General features: G+C 41.6%; 2 protein-coding genes across 2 annotated transcripts; both read right to left on the bottom strand.

Moving 5' to 3' along the window:
• Positions 1-170: 170 nt before the first annotated feature.
• On the bottom strand, positions 171-11,785 carry LOC308296383 (guanylate-binding protein 1-like). The gene is made up of 13 exons (XM_080739650.1): positions 11,685-11,785; positions 9,856-9,955; positions 9,505-9,583; positions 7,430-7,478; positions 6,992-7,213; positions 5,617-5,744; positions 4,923-5,032; positions 4,557-4,738; positions 4,198-4,434; positions 3,123-3,397; positions 2,052-2,255; positions 1,243-1,345; positions 171-656 (listed from the first exon to the last, which is right to left on the bottom strand). The coding sequence occupies exons 5-13, from the start codon at positions 7,164-7,166 to the stop codon at positions 487-489; spliced, it is 1,584 nt and encodes a 527-aa protein (XP_080595776.1). The 5' UTR covers positions 7,167-7,213; positions 7,430-7,478; positions 9,505-9,583; positions 9,856-9,955; positions 11,685-11,785; the 3' UTR covers positions 171-486.
• LOC308296375 (guanylate-binding protein 1-like) lies at positions 7,178-27,608 on the bottom strand (the record flags this gene model as incomplete). Its single annotated transcript, XM_080739638.1, has 13 exons — positions 7,178-7,213; positions 9,505-9,583; positions 9,856-9,955; positions 11,565-11,708; positions 15,234-15,378; positions 15,972-16,153; positions 17,823-18,051; positions 18,393-18,670; positions 19,010-19,240; positions 19,370-19,557; positions 22,614-22,723; positions 26,719-26,846; positions 27,428-27,608. The coding sequence occupies 13 exons, from the start codon at positions 27,606-27,608 to the stop codon at positions 7,178-7,180; spliced, it is 2,031 nt and encodes a 676-aa protein (XP_080595764.1).

Here is a 27,608-nt window from a genome sequence, read left to right as displayed (position 1 = left end):
GTCCTTTTTTATGTATAAAGTTGTCAAATATGTCAGTAATTTCTTTGTATATTTAGGTTATGTGTCATATCTACCATGTCAAACTTCATAACCTACAAGCCAAACAGAAATGTAATTGTCAACGACAAAAAAACTATTAAATCTTTAATCGCAATTATTTGAGTGACAATTAATCGTCATGTAAAATGTCATAATCTTGACAGCTCTAATCATGACGTCATTTGGCTCGCTGGGTCACCTTCTGGCCTGGCGGAGACAATGAATAAATATTGTCCAAGTAAACACAGTCAAAGTCACCATTTCAGTACACAAATGAGTGCAAACTGAGCCGACGCTGACATTTTAACATTACGATACGAAACCGGACACTGCGGTTTGTGTGTTCATCTTCATCATCTTCAACTTCCTCCCCATCTTCATCTGGTGGCTCATTTCAGTCCCATTCCTATTCTGAGCCAGGTCAGGTCAGGCTTTCATCCCGTTTCTCTACCTCTTCTCCGCGAGCCGTTTCATTTTCTGCTGGTGGGTTTTCTGCAGGTGAGCCACCTGCCATTCATGGGCTCTCTCCCGGCGGGCCGCCTCCCACTCCACACCCTGGAGCTGCTTCGCCGCAAGCCGCCTTTGTCTCTCCGCCTCCTGCCTTCTCGCTTTCCCCTCTACAGGAAACCACAAAGGAACCGTTGAAAAGACAAGGAAAAAAAACACTGTTACTATTCCTGTCATACCGGCCATAATTACTGACAGGCAGCTAACAGCTAACAGCCAATGCCGCAACCAGGGCAGGAATTTCAGGGGGGCCATGAAGGCCATGGCCACCGTTGCCCCTAAAAAAATTGCATGCCCTGAGGCCACAGTGGCCACGCCCCAGATCACTTTCTCCTGTGTCTGGTCATATAGCCACCAGTGTCTTTTGTTGAGATTCTGAATTCATAACTCCCCAGAGTCCCATCTTTAAAGCAATCCAGTGACTTTGATTGGTGCAGGGCTTGAAATTAGCATGGATCAGATTGTAACTATTATTCATTTCACTACAGATAGTCTACACATTAAATCATCCTTAACCCTTAACTCCAATCCATTCTTCCAATCTTGTCTTATCTGATGGCCTTCCTGCCCTGGCATTTGGCCTTGTGCCCCTAAGAAAAACCATTTGAAATAACACATTTTTGCATTGCAATTCCACAGTATATGAAACTACGGTACATAAAGCTTGATTGGTGGACTGACTGAACTATGGTTTACCTTCTTCTCTCTGCTGTGCCGTGGAGAGCTTTGCATCTAGATCTCTTATGGTCTCACCAATTCGAAACTTCTCCCTCAGGTATGCATTCGGGACACGCAGAGGCTGGTATCACACACACACGCGCACGCACGCACGCACACACGCACGCACGCACGCACGCACGCACACACACACAAACACACACGCACACACACACACGCACACACACACACACACACACACACACGCACAACAAAAATCATATAGATGGAAACCTGTTACTCATCAATACTGATGGTCTGGATGTATTCTGTATACTGTCACAATTATTACATAATCGCCATAATCACAATTATATATATTATATTGCATAATAGTCGCAATCTTTTCCATGTTGAAAACGTTTTTTATATTTTCAAACATCTTCAAAAGTAGTGGAAATGGCAGATCTACAAGCTCATAACGATGAACGAACAATTTCATGAAATGGATTATGAAAATATTGCAGCCCTTGGAAAGTATAGTTATTAACTATGTCAGTAATAGCTTTCTATATTTAGGTTATTTGTCATACATCTACCCTGTCAACTTCAAAGACTAATAGCCAAACAGAAATGTCATTTTTATTCATAATGTTTACAGTGTTCAACGACAAAAATACAATTAAATCGTTAATCACAATCAGTTGCAGTTCTCCATTCCTAAACCTGCCATTCCTTCCCACTGAGGTTAAGGTTAGGGTTTGGTTTAGGTGGTCACTGCCTCCGTAGGAATGGCAGTGTGTAGGAATCATCACGTAAAGTGTGATAATCGTGGCGGCCCTACTTACCAGGCCTCTTTTTGCTGCTTCTTGCCTGTATTCCTCTTTAACCAGGTTGAGGTCCTTGCAGTACTTTTTGAACCCTCCAGTGACTGCGTAGTAACTCTTCTCCAGCTTGTCCTCCAGAGGGGTAAAGATGTCTTTGATCAGTGCATCCTTGGCCTCCATGAAGTTATAGTCACAGATCTGATCGTATTCCCCCTTAAGTGCGGTCTAAAAACATAATGGTCGAAATGAACATGTACAGTATATTCCAATATGGCTTCATCTCTGGTGTGCTTGAGGTTACTGAAGCAATAAGCCACAAGAGGCATGTGGTTACCTGGTATTTTATAACGGCTGAGAGGCGTGGTGAGACACGAGGCGAAGCCAGGTGTCTCCAACCCTCTCAGCCGTTATAAAATACAGGTAACCACATGCCTCGTGTGGCTTATTGCTTTTCTAAAACGGTTACAATAAGGCAACATAAAAAATCATAGACACCAATTAAAACTGTTCTATTTCACTAATAATTCACTACAAGGTCTGCAAGAAAGTAGTTCCCAGCTGCAAGAAAGTAGTTCCCAGCTTTTTTGCCAACAACACAGGTGCAGATAATTGGTGCACGGTGGAACACTGTGGAAAGAAATAACACACCTGGGTTTGATATAAACTGATTCAAGGTGTGGGTTATAGTCTCATATACCACAGCAATTAAAGGGAAACCAGCCAATCATAATCAAGGAATGGAACTAGCCGTTTAACAACAGCCAAAAGCATTATAGATTAACAACTCTACAAAGCAGTTGAACCAATTAACGACTCTGATTCGGCACAAGCAACAAATACATGACGAAGAAAACAGATTATTCATATCAAAATAAATTAAAACATAAGGAAAGCAGCCAGCAGTTAATCAACTGAACTAAAGAGGAAATGATATTGAACTCAAGACGTTGGGACACATGGGATGCCTAACACGTCTGTGAACGTGATAACGATTCCCCCCCGTGGAGTGCCGCGGCCCCGTTATCACGTTCAGGGACGTGATACTGTTAACTGGTTATCATGGTAACCGATAGCCAGAAGTCCAACACATACCTCAAGCTTATCCTGGTATTCACGGTTGTCATCTCTGAAGGAACGTTTCATGAAAAGTGCCAGGGCCTCGCTCTCACTGGATGCATGGATTGCAGACAGCTCCTCCTGACTGATGGGGAAGCGTATTAGTGTCATGCCCTGAACATAGAGGGCATGGGCCTGCTCAACAGCTTTGGCGTTCTCAATCTCAGCCAATGCCTTCACTGCATTGTCCAGACTGGGAACCTCTCCACTACGGATGGCTTTCACGTACATCTCTGCCAGCTGACCAAGCACTGTGGAGGGAAGACCCATTTAGCAAGTGTGTTCACCTAGTCGTGATAGTTCAGAGATTCCAATGTCAGCTACAACAATACCCAGAGGCTCGGAGGCATCCCGGATATTAAGTTATGCTGTCGGTGCAAATGTACAAAGCTATGATTTTAGGATACTTTCAGCTAATCTCAGCTGACCCCATGGACACATCAACGTGGGACACTCCCAGTAGGTCATGGAAGAATCTCTACCGCAAAATGTGCACCCTTTGCTATGCCATCGTCAGTGATACAAATAATACAATTCTAGTATTCTATTATATCGTCAATGTCTGGCCAAAATCTCAATTTTTGAGGTTTTAGATTTGTTGGCATAAATCAGGGCTATTGAACACCCTTTATATCTGAATGTTGCTTAAAATAATATTGAACCAATGGAAAGTAGTAAAAAGTGCTTGGGGCAAAACCTCCTAACTCAACACTTTCTGCCAATCCAGCTAACTCCACCCAATCGGCCCTCTCTTTTTTTCATAAATATGTGCTATTGAACACCCTTTATGTCTGTGTGTTGGTAAAACTAATATTGAACCAATGAAAAGTATTAAAAAAGCCCTTTGGTCAAAACCTCCTAACTCCACTTGAGCTCATTTTCCCGAAAATGAAAATTTTGGAGTTAGGAGGTTTCGGCCCGACAGCAGAGATATTCTATTGTAGAGTAAATGTTTTGGGATAAAATAAACAGTTGCATTTTCAACAAAAAAATCACCATGACAATTTAAAAAAAGAAAACATAGTATGGCGTTTTTTTATATCCCACTTACATTTGCCAGTGACCTTTACACCACCTTTGAGAGTCTTGGTCTCAGACCTGGTGTAGATGTGTTCAGCAAACTCTTTGGACTGTTCAACAAAGTCTGGGTCCAGGTCTTTATCTGTCAGTTCCTCCATTCGTTTCATTGTCTTAGCGTTGGCCGGTCTCTCAAACACGAAACAGGAGCGACGTGGGAAGAATTCACGAAGGCAGGTACGGGGTTCGTTGTACCGCTGGTTCTCGTCAACTTTATAACAATGAAACGCATAAAGAACACAATACCCCATTACCTTTTTAGTGTAAATGTGCAAGACCATTATTGGCTAGTTTAAATGATAAAAATCTCAACTATATTCAAATAATAGGAACCTGGTTTCTCCTTGAGTCCGTTTTCCAGGTACTCGTCTGCTGTTATGGGTTTCCCATCTAGCTCCAGATCGAGTGAAAAATCTCGCACAGCCCACACAAAGGAGGGAAGGAAACGTACATACGTACGGTCATCATCCTTATTGGACTTCATTTGGATGTGCTTTGACAGTTCTGTCACATAGCTGTAAGGAGTGGTGTTGAGGATAACAAAAGAGACACACTGCATACAGAGGTGAGGCTTCTACAGGAGCATAATAGCAACGTTTTACGTCTACATTAGAGCTGATAATACGATTCTCTATGGAGAAAACAAATGCCCCTGACACCACACTGTTCAGGATAATGAGTGAATAACATGAAGGATACTGAAGCTTCTCCAGGGCTTTATTATCAATGGTGCCCATGCTGTTGTAGACCAGGGTGCTGCTGAGCAGAACTGCCATGGCAAAGATCCAGTTGTCATTCGTCTCATCTCCCTGAAACCAGAAAAGACACAGTATTATGTGGATGTGTTATTTTCTTTGTCAGGCCGATAGGCCAGGAGTTTCCCAGTGTTTCTCTACCTTTTCAGGCCGTGACCCCCCAAAAATAGTCATATTTGAACTGGGGACCCCCCAACCCTGACAAGCACTTTGAATTGTTGGAGTTGAGGCATTATGTTTCGTTTGACTCGGTTCCACAACTAAATATTGTGAAAATAGCTCACACAAGCTCACAACGCATTGAGTTGCGAGGCGTTGTGAGCTTATAGATTGGCCATTTTTACAATGTTTGCCCGTTTCTTATATTATTAGACAATTTGGCCAATGTTATTATTGTATAGTATGTTGATGACTTTTGATGATGGTGTTTTTATTTTCTTTATTTCTGTTTTTAGGTATTAAACCGGTCTCAAAAGTCCTAAAATTGCCACTTGTCATCTGAGGAACATCTAGATTGAGATGGGCCTGCTTTACATTTTGGTCTCTTAAACCATGCACTCAATTCATTTTAGTAACCACCCCTAGGCTAATTATTAAATGCAAAGGTGACTTGAACATGAAACAACATGGTGTCTCACCTTCTCTACATCTCCCAGTCCCTCTGTATCCAGCAGCACCAGAGTGTGGTCAGTCTTTCTGGGGTGAGGTACACACCACATCCAGATGCCCTTTGTCTTGGACTGGATGGTGGATCCCAGAGGGAAGCCTTGAGGATGGAATATGGAACAAAACAAAATTATAATTCAATGTAATCTTTAATTCATTTCATGTAATTATTATTTTATTTAAACTATACTGTCCATATTGATTCTGATTTTTGCGACCGTCAGGTCGCAGTTACTATCAAAACCTCCACCGGCTGTCTGTCAGTCAGTCTGTCAGTCAGTCACGTCACACTTTTCCCCTACGCATATCTCCGCCACCGTTGCCCTGATCCATGCCAGACTTTGCACATACACTCCTTGGCTGCCAAACCACAACCCCTCCTTTCTCACATGGCCCTCTTCTAGCGCCACAATGAGGCCGATTCTTGCAAAACACATTTTTGGACACTGCTACTACAGATTTTGCCCTAAACTCACGCAAAGCGGTACACAGTATCTCTACAGTCATGTCATCAACATGCATCTGTCCCATCTAGCACCACCATCAGGCCGATTTTTACAAAACACATTTTTGGACACTGCTCCTACAGATTTTGCCCTAAAATCACGCAAAGCGGTACACAGTATCTCTAAAGTCATGTCATCAACATGGATCTGTCCCATTTCCCATATTCCCTCCTGATTTCCCATTGCCTTCTAAAGTTTGTGTATGCGACCTGACGTTCGCTTATCTCCCGATTAGGGAGTCTTACTGGTTTAAAGGGGAATGTACTCTGCAAGTTATTTTTTCTTATTTCCACACAACAACTCTAAAAGGCATATTAATGGCATAGTTCAATGTTGAAAATGAGTTGTATTCCCCTATAAAAAGGGCAATACTATTTCCTATTACTTTTTATGAAAAGCACCTGTATGACCAGCAATGTCTCATCCATCCATCCATCTAGATCTGTATAAGTAAGCCTTGCCGAGCCCTGAGGCCCATAGGGCAGGAGCCTATCTCCTGTTTCCTTAACATGAGGCAGCTTGATGTACAAGCACAACCCCTGGACATGATCCCCAATCCAACCCTTGATGCAGAGTGCCAAGCAGAAAAATCACAATGGCCAAAACAATCTAGGCAGAAATGTCCGTGGCATATATGAGGAGTTGTATTTCCTATTAGTTCAAGAGTTATAGACCAAAAATTCAGTAGCCAGAGGCAGCACAGAAGTTAAGATACAGTTAGAGGGTCAGGGATGTAGGCTACTGTATATTCTGCAGATCACGCAGATCACCACCATGAGGATGGAAAACATTGAGTGTCTTCTCTGGCCTGGGAGTGTATGCAATAACTATTCATGCTCACCTTTGTTGGTTCCAGCCAGCTTGTTCATGAGGTAGGACTTTCCGGTTCGGTACAGGCCCACTACTGACACCACAACCACATGCTGCTCAACCTGCTCTAACATCTTCTGGGCTCTGGGAACCATACGCAGTCTCCCATCACTGTCACTCTCTATCAGACACACTGGCTCCTTCATGTCTCCTTCTGTCACTGACGCCGTGCAGCCTCCAGTGATGGGCACGGCTAGTGGAGAACATGCAAGAAACACAGAGGGACAGAAGGGAGGATGATATGTATAGCTACAGTAGGCTACGGTATTGGGGTATATTTTTTTAGTCAATCAACTTGTGTCAGATAAATACAAACTTCAACCATTTTACCCTGTGTTACCCTCAGAGGAACACGTCTTGTGCAAAGTTTGCCGCTCTTGTAAAATCTATTCTGTTGATTTATGCTCACCTGGCGGATCCACACACTCCCTGGAGCTGTTGTCTCTATCTGTAAGTAGCTGTAAGGACACACACACACACACACACACACACACACACACACACACACACACACACACACACACACACACACACACACACACACACACACACACACACACACACGCACAGACACACACACACATTTATGGACTTTATATGACTAAAGCCCAGCTGAATTGAAACTCTCAAAGAACAGCAAACCTTGACTCAGAAACAATGTTATAATAGAAACCATTTATTTACAGCGCTGTAACAGTCATATTGATTGATTGAAGACTGTATTAGAAGTTTGCATAGGAAAAGGTACAGTTTCATGACCGTACAGTTCACCGGTACAAGGTCAACTAAAAGGAGATCCTAGTAAGCACTTGGCTTATTTGCACAGGAAACCATTAAAGTATCTCATATAACATTGACAGACGGATAGAATACAGTGCAGTGCAGTAGATATAGTCAGAAAAAGGGATCTACGCTCTTTTAAGGCCTTCGGTAAGGCGTTCCACATTTTGGTGGTAGGCCTATAGCAGGACAAGTTTGACTCTTTGTTTGAGTTGACTCTGGGTTGAACGTGATCTGTGGCGCTGCTTCTGGTGTTATAATTGTGGACATCCTTAACGTTTTTTTGTCAGGTAATGGGCATCTTAGTGGTGTAGTGTATATGGTACCACCATTGCAAGATGCTGTACTCTGTCATCTACTCTGAGCCACCCCACTCTTAAAGGGCCAGTTCACCTCTGGGACAACCAGATCTTATTTTATTGTTGTTTAACGATTTAAATGTGTCTGTCGTTGACAATTACATTTCTTTTTGGCTTGTAGGCTTTGAAGTTGCACATGGCAGATATGACACATAACCTAAATATACAAAGAAATTACTGACATATTTGACAACTTTATACTGAAAAAATAACATTCATAGTGGAAATAGCAGATCTACAAGTTCAACACAATCCTGAGTTATTTTTTGTGTTCAATCTGTGTTTTGAGATATTTTAGTATTTCCTTCAGCATGAATGATGGTGCATTTTGCATCATATGATGCAGCATGATGACTCATATGATGCAAAATGCATCATCATTCACGCTGAAATACTAAAATATCTCAAAACACAGATTGAACACAAAAAATAACTCAGCTGTGTTGATCATGTCCCAAACAACAATAAAATAAGATCTGGTTGTCCCAGAGGTGAACTGGCGCTTTAACTGGTGAGTAGAGTGTATGTACGCAAATACATACATCCTACACCAAAGACAGACAAGACAGACTGACTCCCTCTTCTCTCCTATAATTGGCTAAAACATTTGATATCCTCTACTAAGCTGTGTGAATCATAAAACAAAGGCCCACTCTTCTGCTAGCAGCTGTGTGGCCTTCAACCTGTAGCTACTCCCTACATTCTAACCTTATAACTGCTGTTTATGTCCACGTTCTCAGCATTCAAACTCTATCTAGCAACACAAGGTATTCACTACTACATGTAAGCAATACAAAAAATAATATAATTGCACCTCATCAGCACACACACACACACACACACACACACACACACACACACACACACACACACACACACACACACACACACACACACACACACACACACTGTTCGTAGGGCTGTCACAATTATTACATAATCGTCGAATTGCTATTATTTGGCATAATCGTGATTATTTTTCATAATCGTCATAATCGTTTCCATGTTGAAAAATGTTCCGATATTAAAATAAAGTAAAAAATAGTGGGAATAGCAGATCTATAATATCACAACATGTCGCATCGCGACGTGTTGTGAGCTTGTAGATCTGCTATTTCCACTATGAATGTTCTTTTTTCAGTATAAAGTTGTCAAATATGTCAGTAATTTCTTTGTATATTTAGGTTATGTGTCATATCTGCCATGTGCAACTTCAAAGCCTACAAGCCAAAAAGAAATGTAATTGTCAACGACAGACACATTTAAATCGTTAATCGCAATTATTTGAGTGACAATTAATCGTCATGTAAAATGTCATAATCGTGACAGCCCTAACTGTGCGAACCTGCTTTAACAGCGGAGGCAGACAAGCCTGGATCTGATGAACAAACTCCTGTCTCTTCTCCTGGAGCAAGTATTCACACCTGCAACAAACCAACCAGAGGAATATCAATTAACAAACTTAAACGATGGCGAATTGGTAACCAAATGGACCCATATTGATCTTTAACTCTTGAGAGTGGAAAATGCACTCAAGAGTACAATTATTATTAAACACCTGCATTAGCCCTACTTAATTTACAAGAACTGTAGGTTTCATTTGTTCAAGGGACCCTGTAACAAGTTGTTGCTGTCGGGTGGAAACCTCGGTTCTCCATATTTCAACCTTTTATGTTGTTTTGTTTTTGGTATTTACCTGGGAAAGCTTTTAGCGTGTTCCACCCAGGGATCGTCTCCGGGCTGCCAGCGTTGCAGGACTCCGTCACAGCAGAAACACTGCACGTAATCATCGTGGCCTGAAACGCCACACAGGACAGCTCAATTGATGCTCACCTGATTTGTAATAACTGTGTGAATGGAGAGAGAGAGAAGGATGAGGCTGGCAGGGCACTGCGTCAGGTACCTGGAACTACTGGCAGACAGGCAAACTGACACTGTGTCAGCCAACCCAGAGCAAAGCCAGGAATGTCAAGAAAGGCCACCACCTACGTACTGTAGATGCACTGCGGGTGCGATAGTGTGGCATTTTTTATGCCAATTAACTCCTACCCACACACATTTGTGTGTTGTCACTGCTGTTGTATCCTACTGATTCACCTGCCAGCTTAGCTAACAACATTGTAGAGCTCAAAACCCTGATGCTAGATAGGAGAGTGGGGAGGGCAGCGATCCAGAAGGCCCGAGTTGATGTTGGCTATAGACTGCAAAGTGAATACTTTACTCCCCAGGCAGGGACTAGCCTCGTACCCGCCCTCTTCCGGAAACCATTTCATGGAATCCTCCTGGATAACGGAAGTTGGTCGTTTACTAGGCTAGGGAGAAGTAGGCAGGGACAGGGGAATATTATGTTTCTACGCAGTCGCACTGCAGTTTCAATCACGGTACAATTTGTGTTTACTTTAAAACTAAAGTTGGAGAATTGTCACCGTCTGAAAAAAGTCTTGAAGACGGTTCGAATTCACAGCGGTGCATCCGGCTTTGTCGAGCGTCTATACGAACACAATTGTCCGTCCCGCGTTTCGGGCGTGTAATCCTACGGGCTGGGGCGGCACCGGTCAGCAGGGAGTGTTGGGCAGGAGGAGTAGGACGGAGGTTCTGCGTCCTCCTGGTGGGGGCTCCTCACTTGCAGGTGACGACACACAATTGTGTGCGGGGAGGAGTTCATTTGCATAAGAAAATGCCACACTGTATTTAATTCAGTGTGAAGCTAAAGTAATTTATATTAAACATACATAAACAGTCGTTACCAAGTGCAGATGGTGCAGAATTCTCGATGCGCTGCTAACCTCCTCTTTAAGAGGGCGGTGGTGAGGTCCAGCCAAAACAATTACACTGGACCAGTTTTACAACCAATATCTTATAACCATATCAATAGGCTATATGCACAGCAGCCATATTGGAGATAAGTTGGGTCTCTTCTTACTTCCTTCAAAAGGTGTTACCAACAATACTAATGAAGGCTCTGTTCCATTTCATGAATCACAGTGGTTCTCAGACCTTTTATTTCAAGGACCCCCATAACTCCCATAACTCTGAGAGTTACGGATCCATTTGGTTACATATACACTCTCACACAGCCCTTTTTGGTCAAAAGTTCCGGTTCGACTACAAAATGACGTCACTCGCGACTTTTGAAAAGCATGAGACCAAATGAGAGTTCGGAAATTTGCACGTTGGAAAGTCCAACTCCCCGAACATTTCGGAGATACAATGGACAGGCCTTAAGGGGTCATTTGGAACCCCCAAGTTTGGACCACACTTTGAGACCCACTGGTATAGCAGAGTGTTTCCAGCGAGCCGGCATGCACAATATCAGCACCCTGTAGTGAGAAAAGACCCAACTTCTCTCCAAAATGGCTGCTGTAGCCTATTGTTGACAACTCTGCTTTGAAACAGAGCCCTTACCTACATAGCAGAAGCCGGCTTGGGCCAGCTGGTCGGGGCAGACATGGACGCGAGAAGGCCAGTTTAAGAAGGTGAGCAGTCTGTCTTCACACTGCTGCATGGCTGCATTGGACACCTTACTGAGAGCCAGGGACACGTTGTCTGCTGCGTCACCTCAGACGGTGGGGCAGCTTGGGAAATGCCTCTGGTGCTGTTGCCTAATAAGTGGTTTATTTCCTGACACATTTACCTAAAATAGAGAATATACAGATGCATAGTAGAAAGGCCTACATAATTCATAAACAGACCCATGCACTGTTGAGTAATTCTCCAGTCTTGTCAGTTTTGTAAATAACAGTTTTATAAAATCATACCCCGCAGAAGGCCGCAATGTTGGTTTCCTTATAGGCCTACTCTGTGTCCTAGAATAAATATTGGCACTTTAGTTTCGTAGAGGATGAAATTCTTTCGGGCATTAGGAAGAACCTCAGTCACATTTTATGTATTTATTTCATTTATTTTATTCATTTTGAAATCGGCCTCATTGTGGTGCTATAACAGACCATTTTACGTTTTGGCTTAGGTTGAACAATCAAAATGTTTTCTTGTATCCTTGTACTATTTGTACATTATATTTAAAGTGTTCAATAAGTTCAATATATATTTTTTAAGTATAGTTTGAAGTGCAATTCATAAATAGTATGCATTCCGTGTGGGAAAAAATGGGGTGAACCTGGGACAAAATGCAAGGGGAAATCTCGCTCTTTCGACTCACCCACGGAGGTTAGGGTTAGGGTTAGGGTAAGGGTTAGGTTTGGGTGTCGAAAAGATGACATAGAAACAGTGAAACGCTCTCAAAATGCAAGAGGGTCTAGGAGGAAAACAGCCCTATACTGTAAGCAGAGCCCTATACTGTAAGAGTGGGACGTATTAAAACTGTTAATTTCAATGCACCAAATAAAATGAACTAACAGTTACAGTTGTCCTACAGATATGACTGGGATTAGATAAATAATCTCATTTTACAAATGATCAAATATTCCAAGGTATACTAGTCCTTTGCAAACAGGGTTCTTACGCCACACAAAGACAAGTGGTCTTTTATACCAACCCCATGGCCCTTGTTCACAAAACATGATCCCCATCTCCGTGAGATATTATTAATAGTCTTACCTGCTTCCGTATTGAAATCCCAGTGTAGGTCTGAGAGACAGAGGAAGAATAAAGACAGGCTGTGAAGCTACTGACTTTTTATACAGTAGGTTACAGTTTGCAATTCCTTCAAAGGGGGGAGCCAGAGATCAATCTGTTATTTCCAAGAAGTCAGGAAAGTATTTCCCCCAATTTCCCAGAGACCCATTAAACATGGAGATGTAGGCCTGTTTTCTTGTCTAAAGTCCACACAACATGTTCAGTACTGTCCTGTCCACAATCAACCAGAAATTGTGTTGGATGCAGGACAGAGCCACAACCAACACTAACCATCTAGGACTGCATATGGAATATGCTACAGTATCTCTACCAAATTGACAACACAAGGATCGTAAACTGTAAGTTGTCTGTCTGTCTGTCTGTCTGTCTGTCTGTCTGTCTGTCTGTCTGTCTGTCTGTTTACTTTATTTACAAATTGTAAAGAGTACAGAGGTGAAACAGACCCATATGTTCAGTTATGGTGGTCATAGGAAAAAAATATTCCCATCCAACTTGTGGTCTAATGTTTGTGAAGAGTTTCTACTGTAACGTTCAGATAGTACAGAATACAACCTTTATGTTCATCCACATAACTTTTCCTGACAACAAAGCATAATGCCTGTACATTAATACAATCATTGCTCCATAATATTCTGTCATAGTAAATAGTTTGATTTCAAATGAAAGTTGAAAAGAGACTTACCAGACCAAACTATGATGATGTTTGAGACAGTTTTTACTGTCTGAGGACTAGGCTATTAGCTCAGTGAACGTTCATCTCTAAATAAGTAGACTGTAGTACTGATCTTGCTATAAATAGAAGGTATGTCACGCCATGGCATGTCAGGGAGGAGAATCCAAATGCAGATGACTGAAGTAGATCAGGTGCATTTCAGTAAATGTATAATCAAAGACAACAGGGCAGAAGGAGCAGACAATGGTCCAAAATCCAATGATCAGTCAAAAAAAGGGTAGTCAGAAACAGGGTTGCAGTTCTGAAGACAACACAAAAAAAGCCAGACCAGGCATGCAGTAACAGAAATTGGTATTGGACATGAGCTGGTGGTGGCTGTACACAGCATACAGAAGAGTTGATGAGAAAACAGGAAGGGGCAGGGTTTGGCCATATATATATTTATTTATATACTTATGGGTTTTGGAATTGGGTAAAGGTCTGGGGGCATCTAGTGGGCGAAAGGAGAATTGCGAGTCAGGGGGCTGAAGGAAGAAGTAGCTGGTGAGGTGCAGTGTTGATTTTGTCGACTAAAACTATGACGAAAAATGTTTGTCGAATGTGTTTTTTTCACTGACGAAAATTAAATAAAAACTAAGCTGTGATGACTAAAACTAAGACTAAATATATTGACAATTTCGTCAACAAAATAAAAACGAGAGAAGAGAGTCATTTTATGTTTGGTTGCTCTCCGGTGTTGCATGCTGAAAATAGCAGATCTACAAGCTCACAACGTGTCACAGCGCGACGCTATTTTCAGCACGCAACCAAGTGTCATCAGTCATTACGATACCATCAAGGCCTGCCAAAATACATTTTGACTAAATCAACTGTTTATTTAGTCACCTAAAATCTTATGATATTTATAGTCAGCTAAAACTAGACTAAAACAAAAACCTTTCAGGTGATTAAATTATAACTATAACTAAATATTCAAAAGACTATGACTAAAACTACATCAAAATTTGCAGAGACCGAGAAATGCATTTCAAAACTTTGCAGTAGATTTCCAGTCGATTGGCAGAATTGTAGATCAGCTATTTTTGCCTTGTTTATGACCTTCTTTGACTTCTCTGAAGTTTAAATCTACCTGGTGGATTCTGCTTTTCAATGGGAATGGAGTGGTTTCTTGTCCTTTACGGGTTTCTGCAAAAATACGCTACATTCTTCATAAAATAATTTAAAGGCAAAACCCGTGGGGGGGAAATGCACTTGCAGGAAATGTTTAGGAAAGAGCAGTAAAGCCTGAAGACTTGAAACGGGGAGAGACAGAGATATCGACATAAATTATAACTTATTTGATACATAACTAAGCAACTGATTAGGCCTACTTGAATTGCAAAACCAAAACTTTGTAACACAAAAAAGTAATCAGAGTAGGCTATCCTCTAACAAAAACGTTTTAACCCCAACAATGGTAGAAACAAATATCAGTACATACAAACACGAGAATAATGTTGACAGTCCATAGAAATAATTTCATATACAGATTTTATTGTAGGACGTGTATCATAGCGGTTGAATATCCAATGAATATATCACATTATGACAACATTAAAAAACATGAATAAGTAAATAAATGCATGCAGACAGACATTGTATTACGATCTCCTTTCAGCTGACACTGTCTCTATAATATCGTTTTGAGGGATTGCAGCCAATATCTTCGATGGATGGTGTTGCATCCTGATGAGGAGTCCACTTAATTCTCTATTTCCTACGCAGCAATAAGGGCAAAACAATAGGCAGAGCCGCCAAAACTCCACCTAGAACGTTCTTAAACATTTCCAAAACCACAGATTTGTTCTGTTGTTCCTCCTCCAACTCTCTCTGTCTCTTGAGAGCCTGCTCCTGTTCTTCTAACCGAAGTGCCTCCACCTCGTCCGCCCTGTCCTTTTGAGCTTGAATCTCCTGAAAGAACAACACATTATCAGACATATTATGAATAGCACAGCCTACACATCACAGAGTCCATATGATATAAAAAAAAAACACATTCTACACTTGACAGTAGTCTCTCGATTACAGACTTCCTCATTGCTGCAAAAAGTGAAAAGAGCGACAAACTTTTCCTCGACGATGGCTAGCCAGATTGACTTGACAGTGACACACATTATTCATTTCTGCTCATTTCTGGTGCTCGAACCTGAACTACAAACTACTACTTTTTTTTAGATGCGTTTTAGGCTTTTTTATGCCTTTATTCGATAGGACAGCGATGGGAGAGATGGGGAGTGACACGTGGCAAAGGCCGTCCGGATACCGAACCGGCGCAGCCGCCAGGCCCAGGCATCCATGCCTATGAGGCAATGCCTAAGTGGTATGCGCCTGGACCAGTAGGCCAGCGGGCGCCCCATAATTCGGTTTTTAAAAAGCCTGTGACTATTATTTAATGTTCTGAACAAATAAAGCTTTTTGAATGACTTTTGTGAAATGAAACCTGAAGAAGATCCACAAGATTCGATAACAACAGTCATATACCATCATATCATATAATCACTTACAGCCATCAGCTTCTCGTGCGTTTCTTTGGCTTGCATCTGCTCTCTCTCCATCTTCTCATTGAGCTGCTTCATATTTTCCTCTTCGGTTCTCTCCCGATCGGCCATCTGCCTCTCCAGTACCATCTGATTCTCCTCCATGGCCCGTCTCGCTCTCTCCAACTCCTCCAATTTCGCTTTGTCCTCTGTAGGAAACCAATAAGATGGAATCATCATTAAATGCAATACTGTTACCATCCTACAAAGTCTCAATTACTGAAAGCTAACGGGAGTGTATTATGTCCCATTCAGCCCTATACTCAACCATAACCCTAACCACACCCCTAACTCCAAACACAAACCAAACACCTGAGTTGAGCTGGGCGAGTAATTGAATTCAGATTCTGGTTTCCATCTAGGCACTTCATAATCTGTGAAATATAAAAACCAATAACTCCTATTTAACTCCCCAACACTAGAGAGAGCACCGTCAGAATCCATATGCCAATCCATATCCATATTTCCCTTACTCACTCACCAACCACCATAATAATAATAATATAGGCCCCACGCCTTGGGGAGTTGTTTGTCACAGTACATTTGCACATACGTGAAATGTATTCGCTGCATTTTACCCATCCTATAATGACTAGGAGCAGTGAGCAGCCATATGTGGCGCCTTGGGGAGCAATTAGTGTTAAGGAGTGGTCCTGAACCTGGTCAGCAATGGTGTGGAACCACTTTAATGTCCTGGTGAAATGGGGGTTTCTGTCATTTTATTTTGATGTTTCAGTACAAAACGGTAGACTGAAACATACAGTCTACCGATTCCATCCCCATTTTGGGCTATGGGAAGGCATTAGCCAGAGAACTTTATGGGCCCTATCTTGCGTGCCTTATCTCTTGGCACTAACAGCTACCCATGAATAGGCACAAGGCAGCTGGTGCTGTCTCTAAACGCTATCTTGCGACCACGCTACATGCTATTCATTAGGTCGTCTCCGTTATTTGCGCCTGGAGGTGTGGCCATGGGCGTGTTGTTGCACTATCCCCAAGACTGCTATATTTCCCACGTTTGGGAAAGCACATTTTAAAACCACCCGCTATGCCAAATTTCTTTTGTACGTTTGCGCCTGCAGTAAAGCACAATTGACTGGGAAATGTTCTATACAGTAAATAAAGCTTGATTGATTTAGTGTATGACTGACTCTTTAATATACTTTACCTTCTTCTCTCCGCTGTGCCTCGGATAGGTGTTTATCTGCTGCCAGTAATGCGTTGCCAGTTGTCGCCTTCTCGTCCAGGTATGCCTTAAGCACCTCCTCAGCCTGTTGTCACACACACACACACACACACACACACACACACACACACACACACACACACACACACACACACACACACACACACACACACGATAGTTGAAAGCAGCATGGCAGCGACTAAAACTATGTCTGCATGCCACTTAAATTAAAAGTTCCTCATCAAATTGTTGTTGACTCTAGTTTGGCTGGTTGGATCCTCAACAAAGGACTGAGGTTGAATGAGTGCATGTCAGCTGTCTTCAGCTACACATTCACCTCATGGGTGTGTTGTCTCACCACTCACTTACAGATAGCACATCCCACATTCTCTGACTTAGATCTGAAGTTGGCAGAAATCTGACTCGGGTTTCTTTTTTCATTTATCTTTTTTATCCCACAATTTTCTAATCTAATCCTGGGCACTACACTCCCTCTGCCAACCTGGGCAGAGCAACGGACTGACCTCATGCTTCCTTCTATGCATGAGGAGTCCAAGCCACTTCTTTTCACCTGACAGGGGGGAGATTCCTCCTTTGGATGTGGCGTGTGGAAAGAACACATTAATTCCAACCAGAAATCTGACTCACCTTGACTCCTCTGCCTTCTGCCCGGCTGTATTCATCAGTCATCGTCTGGAGGTCCTGGCAGAAGGTCTTGTATCCTCCAGGGACAGCATAGAGACCAGCTCCCAGGTTGTTCTCCAGAGGTTTGAAGACTCGTTTGATGATTTGTTCACACGCCTTCCTGGACTCGTTGACGTTTTTCTCACAGATCTGATTGTATTCCCCCAGAAGCACACTCTAAAAATGAAAAGGGAAACAGTATATTCCCAAATGGGTTCATCTGTAGTGTATTGCTCATTCTATCTAAGTTGTTATTTATTGCTCATCCTATCTTTACTCATGCAGCAGATGATTATTGTGGGGCTATTACTGAATTGTAAAAAAAAAAAAAGAAGGAAAAAAAAGACATGTAAATAATGTGAAATTGTGAAATGTGATGTGTTTTTGTCTGGAATGTCGCTGTTTGATGGCATTACACATTCTCATCTTTAATGCAGTAAATGATTATGGTTTGGCCAGGAGTATAACAAATAATGTCACAATGTCACAAACAATGGATGTTGATTTACAAGACATACCACAAGCTTCTTCTGATATTCTTGGCTGTCATCTTTGAATGAACGTCTCATGAAAAGTGCCAGGGCCTCTCTCTCACTGGATGCATGGACTGCAGACAGCTCCTCCAGGGTGTTGGTGGGGAAGCGTACAGCCTTCATCCTCTCTACATAGAGGAGCTGGGCCTGCTCAACAGCTTTGGCATTCTCAATCTCAGCCAGTGCCTTCACAGCATTTTCCACACAGGGAACCTCTCCACTACGGATGGCTTTCACGTATGTCTCTGTCAGCTGACCAAGCACTGTGGAATGAAGGAAGTGTGTTCAACTACGGTATATTCACCTACAACAACAACAGAAATGGGAGGCTGGCTCATGGCTGTATGACAAAATATTCAAAAGTTATGGCAAAAGATAGAAAATATGAAATATCGGCCAATAACTCCAGTGACACGACTCACACGTCTGTACGGAAAATACATAAATACTAGTATTACAATTTTGACCATGACAACAAACACTTGCATTTGCTAAATGAGCATAGATAGTATTCACTGATTTCAATCCCTCAGATACTGTTGGCTGACAGAAATGCAAGAAGCCCAGTGACTACAGTGTACCTTTATTTAAATCCCACTTACATCTGCCAGTGACCTTTATGCCGTCTCTGAGAGTCTTGGTCTCAGACTTAGAGTAGATGTGTTCAGTGAACTTTCTAGCCTGTTCAACAAATTCTTCATACAGGTCAGCATCGGTCAGTTCCTCCAATCGTTTTGTTGTCCTAGCCGGTCTATCAAACACAAAGCATGCGCGTGGCACGAAGAATTTACGCAGGCAGGTACGGGGTTCGTTGTACTGCTGATTCTCTTTACCTTTGACAAAATGAAACACATGCAGAAGACAATACGTTTTAGTGTAAAGAATGTCTAATGGCTACTTTAAATGATTGAAATCTCAATTGTATTCAAATAATTTGTCAGAATTCAGAATGTTCATGAAACCTGGTTTGTCCTTGAGTCCGTTTTCCAGGTACTCGTCTGCTGTTATGGGTTTCCCATCTAGCTCCAGATCGAGTGAGAAATCTCGCACAGCCCACACAAAGGAGGGAAGGAAACGTACGTACATACGATCATCATTCTCATTCTTGTTGGACTTCATTTTGATATGCTTGGTCAGTTCAGTCACATAGCTGTAATGTGTCTTGTTGAGGATGACAAAAGAAACTCACACACCACTAGTTTGTAAACTTTTTTACTGGAGGTAAAATGTAGTTTTAGGTCAGAAATGTGAACATCTGAAAAGACGCAAATCCCTAAATGAGTTTGTTAATTGTTAAATACTGAATTAATGTTTTATTAAAACTGGCCCTGAAACACTGTTTTAGATAGAAAGCATCCTCTTATTACATTCACAATACCAGAGACATGCTCTTAGCATAAGGCTGGTTCATTGGATAATGGATAATGGAGTGAAGTTGTAAGTATTGCATGGGTGTTCTCAAAACAACATGCTTGAACAAAGTTCAAGTACTTGGAGAAGGAGGATTCTAAAGTTAACTAGAAAAGAAAATTTCTACGAAATTTTAAGTGTGCCTGCAGCTCGCTAAGTCTGTGCAACCTTGTGTAGCGGTTGGTGTTAGCATTAGCGTTACATTTTTTAACATTAGCATTTTTTGCATAAGCTTTAACATTATGGTTCTTCATATGACACCACCCACATGTCTGTACGACAAACAGATCACGAGATAAAGGGTCACTTCCTGTTTGGTGAGGGGCACTTCCTGTTTGTCAAAATAGGCCCCAATTAAGGTTAATGACTCTTAATCAAGTCATTTGATGACACCCACGCGTCTGTACGACAAACAATTCATGAGATATAGGGTGACTTCCTGTTTGGTGAGGGGCACTTCCTGTTTGGCAAAATAGGCCCCAATTAAGGTTAAGGACTCTTAATGAAGTCATTTCACACCACCCGCGCGTCTGCACGACAAACGGTTCACGAGATAAAGGGTCACTTCCTGTTTGGTAAGGGGCACTTCCTGTTTGGCGAAATAGGCCCTAATTAAGGTTAAGGACTCTTATTCTTGTCATTTGACGCAACCCGCGCATCTGTACGACAAATGGTTCACGAGATCAAGGGTCACTTCCTGTTTGGTGAGGGGCACTTCCTGTTTGGCGAAATAGGCCCCAATTAAGGTTAAGGACTCTTAATCAAGTCATTTGATGCCATCTACGCGTCTGTACGACAAACGGTTCACGAGGTAAAGGGTCACTTCCTGTTTGGTGAGGGGCACTTCCTGTTTGGCGAAATAGAGATTTTTGAGAGAAAAAAAAAGATTTTGAGAAAAAAAAGATTTTGAGAAAAAAAAAATTGAGAAAACATTTTTTTTGAGAAAAAAACATTTTTTGAGAAAAAAAAATGTTGAGAAAAAAAAATTGAGAAAAAAAATTTTTTGAGAAAAAAAAATTTTTTTGAGAAAAAAAATTTTTTTGAGAAAAAAAAATTGAGAGAAAAAAAGTTTTTTGAGAAAAAAAAAATTGAGAAAAAAAAATTTGAGAAAAAAAAATGTTGAGAAAAAAAAATTTAGAAAAAAAAATTTGAGAAAAAAAAGATTTTGAGAAAAAAAAAATTGAGAAAAAAAAATGTATGACACCAGCCACAAATCTACGATAAACGGTTCATGAGATGTAGAGGCACTTCCTGTTTGGCAAAGGGCACTTCCTGTTATAGAGGGGGCAGGGCTTAATCAATTACAGCTCATCCCTATTGGCTGGAAAAAGACCAAAGTTGTGTGTGCATTTTAAAGTTTAAACTAGAAAAGAAAATTTCTAAGAAATGTTAAGTGTGCCTGCAGCTCGTTACCATGGCGATTTTTTTTTGAGAAAAAAAAATTGAGAAAAAAAATATTTTGAGAAAAAAATATTTTTGAGAAAACATTTTTTTTGAGAAAAAAAATTTGAGAACAAAAAAATTGGAGAAAAAAAATGTTGAGAAAAAAAATTTTGAGAAAAAAAAAAAATTGAGAAAAAAAAATTTGAGAAAAAAAAAATTGAGAAAAAAAAAAAAAAAAAAAAAAAAGATTTTTGAGAAAAAAAAAAATTTTGAGAAAAAAAAACACCAGCCGCGATCTGTACGACAAACGGTTCATGAGTTATAGAGGCACTTCCTGTTTGGCAAAGGGCACTTCCTGTTACAGAGGGGGCGGGGCTTAATCAATTACAGCTCATCCCTATTGGCCGGAAAAAGACCAAAGTTGTGTGTGCATTTTAAAGTTTAAATCACGTTGCTAGGCAAAAGTATGGCAGAGTTATGTGGCGCCAAAGTTTCTGGGTTTTTTTTCGGAGTCCCCCATTCAAAGTCAATGGGGGTTTTTGAGCGTAGTTTTTTGCGAATTACGTTGCCATGGTTACGCGGATCGGAAAGAAAAGTAATAGCACACCATTCCCGGCCGAGCCGCACATTTTGATGTATATATTGCGGGGGTGGCGTAAATCGTGCGGCAGTCATTACGTGCCGAAGTTTCCCCCATTCTAAGTCAATGGGGTTTTTTGGCGTCGTTTTTTGCGAATTACGTCGCAATGGTAACGCGGATCGGAAAGAAAAGTAATAGCACCCCATTCCCGGCCGAGCCGCACGTTTTGATGTATATATTGCGGCGGTGGCGTAAATCGTGCGGCACTTATTACGTGCCGAAATTTTGTGAAGTGATTATTACCCTTATTATATAAGTATGGTGGATTACAATAAGTGTTTTGCCATTGCTTTGCATGGCAGGCACACTTAATAAATCAACATAGTCTAGTAGCCAGAATGTGAACCCGGACATTTTGAGTCCCCTAAAGTTTTATGTTAGAAATGTTGAGTATGGGTCCCCAGCATGTAAAAACCACCGGATGCTAACTTGTATATGTTGAGCAATTTTCATAATCAGCCGCTAGAGTTGGTGTCATATGAGACCCCTCATATGCTACTTAAAGCAGATTAATTTTTTGCTTATTTTTCCTGTAATGTAAAGTTAATGGGACACCAACTCTAGCGGCTGATTATGAAAATTGCTCAACATATACAAGTTAGCATCCGGTGGTTTTTACATGCTGGGGACCCATACTCAACATTTCTAACATAAAACTTTAGGGGACTCAAAATGTCCAGGTCTACAATGGGGCTCTATGGGCTGGCTACTAGACTAACAAGTGGTACAAGAGGGTAAAAAAGGGAATAATGAGTGAATGAGTTGAAGGATACTGAAGGTTCTCCAGGGCTTTATTATCAATGGTGCCCATGCTGTTGTAGACCAGGGTGCTGCTGAGCAGAACTGCCATGGCAAAGATCCAGTCGTCATTCTTTGTATCTCCCTGAAACCAGAAGACATTGTTAGGATGCGTTAGTTACATTACTCTGATCACTCGTAGTTCGCCACCATTTCATTGTCTTTTTGTTTGTTACGTTTAAATGTGTGACACCAGGGGCGTCATTTGGGCCTCCAGGGTGTTGCCATGACAACACCCTAGCGCTTTCATAAAAAATACTAGAAAAGAAAATTTCTAAGAAATTTTAAGTGTGCCTGCAGCTCGCTAAGTCTGTGCAACCTTGTGTAGCGGTTGGTGTTAGCATTAGCGTTACATTTTTTAATATTACCATTTTTTGCATAAGCTTTAAGATTATGGTTCTTCATATGACACCACCCACATGTCTGTACGACAAACGGTTCACAAGATAAAGGGTCACTTCCTGTTTGGTGAGAGGCACTTCCTGTTTGGAGAAATAGGCCCCAATTAAGGTTAAGGACTCTTAATCAAGTCATTTGACGCAACCCGCGCGTCTGTACGACAAACGGTTCACGAGATCACGGGTCACTTCCTGTTTGGTGAGGGGCACTTCCTGTTTGGTGAAATAGGCCCCAATTAAGGTTAAGGACTCTTAATCAAGTCATTTGATGCCATCCACACGTCTGTACGACAAACGGTTCACGAGGTAAAGGGTCACTTCCTGTTTGGTGAGGGGCACTTCCTGTTTGGCGAAATAGGCCCCAATTAAGGTTAAGGACTCTTAATCAAGTCATTTGATGCCATCCACGCGTCTGTACGACAAACGGTTCACGAGGTAAAGGGTCACTTCCTGTTTGGTGAGGGGCACTTCCTGTTTGGCGAAATAGGCCCCAATTAAGGTCAAGGACTCTTAATCAAGTCATATGACGCAATCCGCGCGTCTGTACGACAAATGGTTCATGAGATGTAGAGGCACTTCCTGTTTGGCGAAGGGCACTTCCTGTTACAGAGGGGGCGGGGCTTAATCAATTACAGCTCATCCCTATTGGCCATCTAAGTACACACAGCAAGTTTCGAGACGGTACCATGCTGCAAACTGGAGATATAGCCGTTTAAAGCTCAGCCAATAGGAAGATAGGGGTGGGGCTTAATAGGGGCGGGGCTTAAGTAATACGTCCCTATTGGCCGTTTAAGTCCAGACACCAAGTTTCAAGACAGTACCATGCTGTGAACTGGAGTATTGGCTGTTTAAGCCCAGCCAATAGGAATACAGAGGGGGCGGGGCTTAATCAATTGCAGCTCATCCCTATTGGTCGGAAAAAGACCAAAGTTGTGTTAGCATTTTACATTTTAAATGACGTTGCTAGGCAAAAGTATGGCAGAGTTATGTGGCGCCAAAGGTTCTGTTTTTTTTTCAGAGTCCCCCATTCTAAGTCAATGGGGTTTTTGGGCGTCATTTTTTGCGAATTACGTCACCATGGTAACACGGATCGGAAAGAAAAGTAATAGCACACCATTCCCGGCCGAGCCGCAGATTTTGATGTATATATTGCGGGGGTGGCGTAAATTGTGCGGCAGTTATTACGTGCCGAAATTTCCCCCATTCTAAGTCAATGGGGTTTTTGGGCGTCGTTTTTTGCGAATTACGTCGCAATGGTACCGCGGATCGGAAAGAAAAGTAATAGCACCCCATTCCCGGCCGAGCCGCACGTTTTGATGTATATATTGCGGCGGTGGCGTAAATCGTGCGGCACTTATTACGTGCCGAAATTTTGTGGCGAAACTATGGACTTAATGACTTAATTAAGTATGGCGGATTACAATAAGTGTTTTGCCATTGCGTTGCATGGCAGGCACACTTAATAATGTCGTCAATTATGCATTTTCTCTCCACCACGAACGTTTGCTGGACAGTAGATGAATTAGGCCTACCCTCTGTGTAGAAGTCCATGAAGCACTTAGGGGTGTAACAATATAGTAACTGAATCGAAAAATCGATTTTAATTTGCAATGATCTGCTATATCGTTTGCAAAAGCAAAATATCGTACCGTTTTGGCTTTGTATTGTATCGTTTTAAAATGCGGTAATCGGTATCAAATCGTTTTGCAGTGCAAATAATTGATTGTAAAACTAATAATTGATTGAGTGAAACTAAGTATTTGTGCCTTGTATTTGGCAATTTTAAGAGGGAAAATGAAAAATAGGCGTCTAATTACCTTTCCACTCCATATAGCTACTCTTGGTCTATCGATAATGTGTTTAATCTCTGTGTTCATGTCAAGGTGGGTTTGTCCATGTGTTGAAATATAATGTCCATGTATTTGCTAGAGAATCACAGTGTTTACTTCAATAATAATAGATTTATTACACGTTTTACACAGATTTAATTTCTTTGCTAAATAGTTAGGCCTACTATATCGATTTTAAATTATTAAATCGAATCGTATCGTATCTATCACCATGAATTAACCAATATCGTCCATGTATCGTGATGCATATTGTATCGCTGTTAAAATGTATCGTTACACCCTGCATCTCTAGCTTGATTATCCTAAATTGAGCGCAAGTTTGTACAGTAGATTGTCTATTTTTGCTGCGCAACATCCGAGCACGCACATTTCCATTCAACGAGCGTAATCGCATAGACGCGCGCTCTCTCTCTCTCTTACTCGTTTTGACAGTGTTTAGTCTTTCAGTTAATTATTTCACTCTTTCAGTTAAGTTCACTCTCTTATTCATATTGGCACATCATTACCTACCTGTGGGTGAGTGTGTGTTTCGCTGCATGCTACATATTAACTCTATACTATATATAAATAACTACAGCTCCTTGTTAGACTGTTGTGTGGGGAATAAACACCTGAAACTGTAATAAAAACCACACAAAACCGGATAAAACCGGAGAATGTTCGCACACACCCTGTGGGCGCGTCCTTGCAACACCCTAGATATTTGGTCAAATTACGCCTCAGTGACAGCCAAAAGTGTGCTCCTCTGAGTGCAAATCTCAGCCAGGCTTGTTTTCTTTCCCAGAAGTGCAGCCGTCAGGAAAAACACATCTTCCGCCACGACAAGAGAAAGCTGCGGGGATGCTCTGGTTCATGGTTCCTCCTTTTCAATCTCAAAATATTACATCCGTAATAGACAAGGCAGGATTTCAGAAAAGGTGCTTATTTGAAGTGCTGAAGGCAAATCATGTTAATTTATTATGGCGTGAAATATCCCTAAGGGCTTGACCTATGGCCAATTTTCACAATATAAATGATATAAAAGTGGTTCTTTCACAATTGATCTTAATTGTAACTTTGGAAATGTGCATATACCCTCTATACAATTACACTTTATGTTGGTTTGCTTACTGTTGAGTGAGTAAACAATGTTGCACATTAATTAATCATCTGGGGGGCCCCCAAAATAATTTGGTGACCCCCCTGGGGGTCCCGACCCACAGGTTGAGAACCACTGCCCTAGGGGAACACAGGGAACAACATGCAAACCACACAGAAATGTCACTTCTTGACCTGGCCACCACTCACTTCACCTCTTGATCATGCCACCACTCACTTCACTTCTTGAGTACTGTAGTGTCTACACCTCGTGACTTCACCAAAACATAATGACCTCCAACTATATACCCATGTACTCCCACACTCCGTAACATACCAAAATGATTATGTAAAAACACACATATTACCCTGCAATTAAGCATGTGTGACACCCCCTCGCAAAGGGTGTCTCTTCTTCAAAAGGCCATAATGCCTCTACTGTAATTATTCCGTCCCCTATTAACATGCACACTTTCTCTCCTTGACACTTGCACGTCCTCTAATATAAATACATGCACGAGCAAAAGAGGATTCTGCTACTTCTGGGTGCTTCAAAACACCACTGAGCAACTTGCTTTGAAATGAATAGCTGGGGGCGGGGCTGTCCGTTCTCTATCTATTATTATATATAATAACTGAACACTCAACTCCACTAACCTCCAGCTTCTGATGTCACATCCCCAATCCCTACCTGTAATAACTTTATGATTTATACATGCAACGTGATTTGAACATGAGACAAAATAGTGTCTCACCTTCTCTATATCTCCCAGTCCCTCTGTATCCAGCAGCACCAGAGTGTGGTCAGTCTTTCTGGGGTGAGGTACACACCACATCCAGATGCCCTTTGTCTTGGACTGGATGGTGGATCCCAGAGGAAATCCTTGATGATGGTATATGGGACCGTGACAAAGCAAATTCCATGCATAAAAAAAAAAAACATATTTCAACTACAACTAGACTATTCATATTGAGTCTTAAAGGGAAATGCTGAATTGATTCCCAAGTCATTCTAGCTTTGATTCAATCATAGTTGATAAAAAAGTATAGAGACCAGGATTACTGCATGTTTTTTGTAAGCTGCCTAGGACTTGAGACATAAAAAAAGGATTGACCTGGATCAGATTAATGTGGTAAAATGGCTAGTCCGGAATTCTCCCTAATATTTGTTTAAATTGACCACATCCATTAATAATAGCTGGAATTTATATAGCGCTTTTCTGAGTACTCAAAGTCGCTTTACAAGACTACGTGTTTGTGTGTGCGTGTGTGTGCGGCAGGTAAAAACAACAACTTGATTAGGGAAAAAAAACTAGGATAAGAAGGAAGATACATTAGAAAAACAATAAAACAATAAAACAATAGTAGGTCCGAGGTCCATTAGTAAGGATCTGGACCGGGGTGTTCTATTTCTGTGCACTTTGGAACACATACTGTATCTTATCTTAAAATGAAAACGCTCACCTTTGTTGGCCCCAGCCAGCTTGTTCATGAGGTAGGACTTTCCGGTTCGGTACAGGCCCACCACTGACACCACAACCACATGCTGCTCAATCTGCTCTAACATCTTCTGGGCTCTGGGAACCACACGCAGTCTCCCATCACTGTCACTCTCTATCAGACACACTGGCTCCTTCATTGCCAT

Source organism: Nannobrachium achirus (assembly GCF_963921795.1).
Source record: "Nannobrachium achirus genome assembly, chromosome: 2".
Taxonomy (NCBI): Eukaryota; Metazoa; Chordata; class Actinopteri; order Myctophiformes; family Myctophidae; genus Nannobrachium; species Nannobrachium achirus.
Note: the sequence above shows the minus strand (reverse complement) of the source record. Positions and strands in the feature narration are given on the sequence as shown.

Excerpts from the sequence above, each read along its gene's own strand:
- LOC308296383 (XM_080739650.1), bottom strand. The coding sequence starts at position 7,166 with ATGAAGGAGCCAGTGTGTCTGATAGAGAGTGACAGTGATGGGAGACTG. Across the intron at positions 3,398-4,197 it reads TGTAAAGGTCACTGGCAAAT|TGCTTGGTCAGCTGGCAGAG; the intron begins GTAAGTGGGATA and ends TTCCCTCCACAG. Across the intron at positions 1,346-2,051 it reads AAGCAGCAAAAAGAGGCCTG|CCTCTGCGTGTCCCGAATGC; the intron begins GTAAGTAGGGCC and ends GTGTGATACCAG.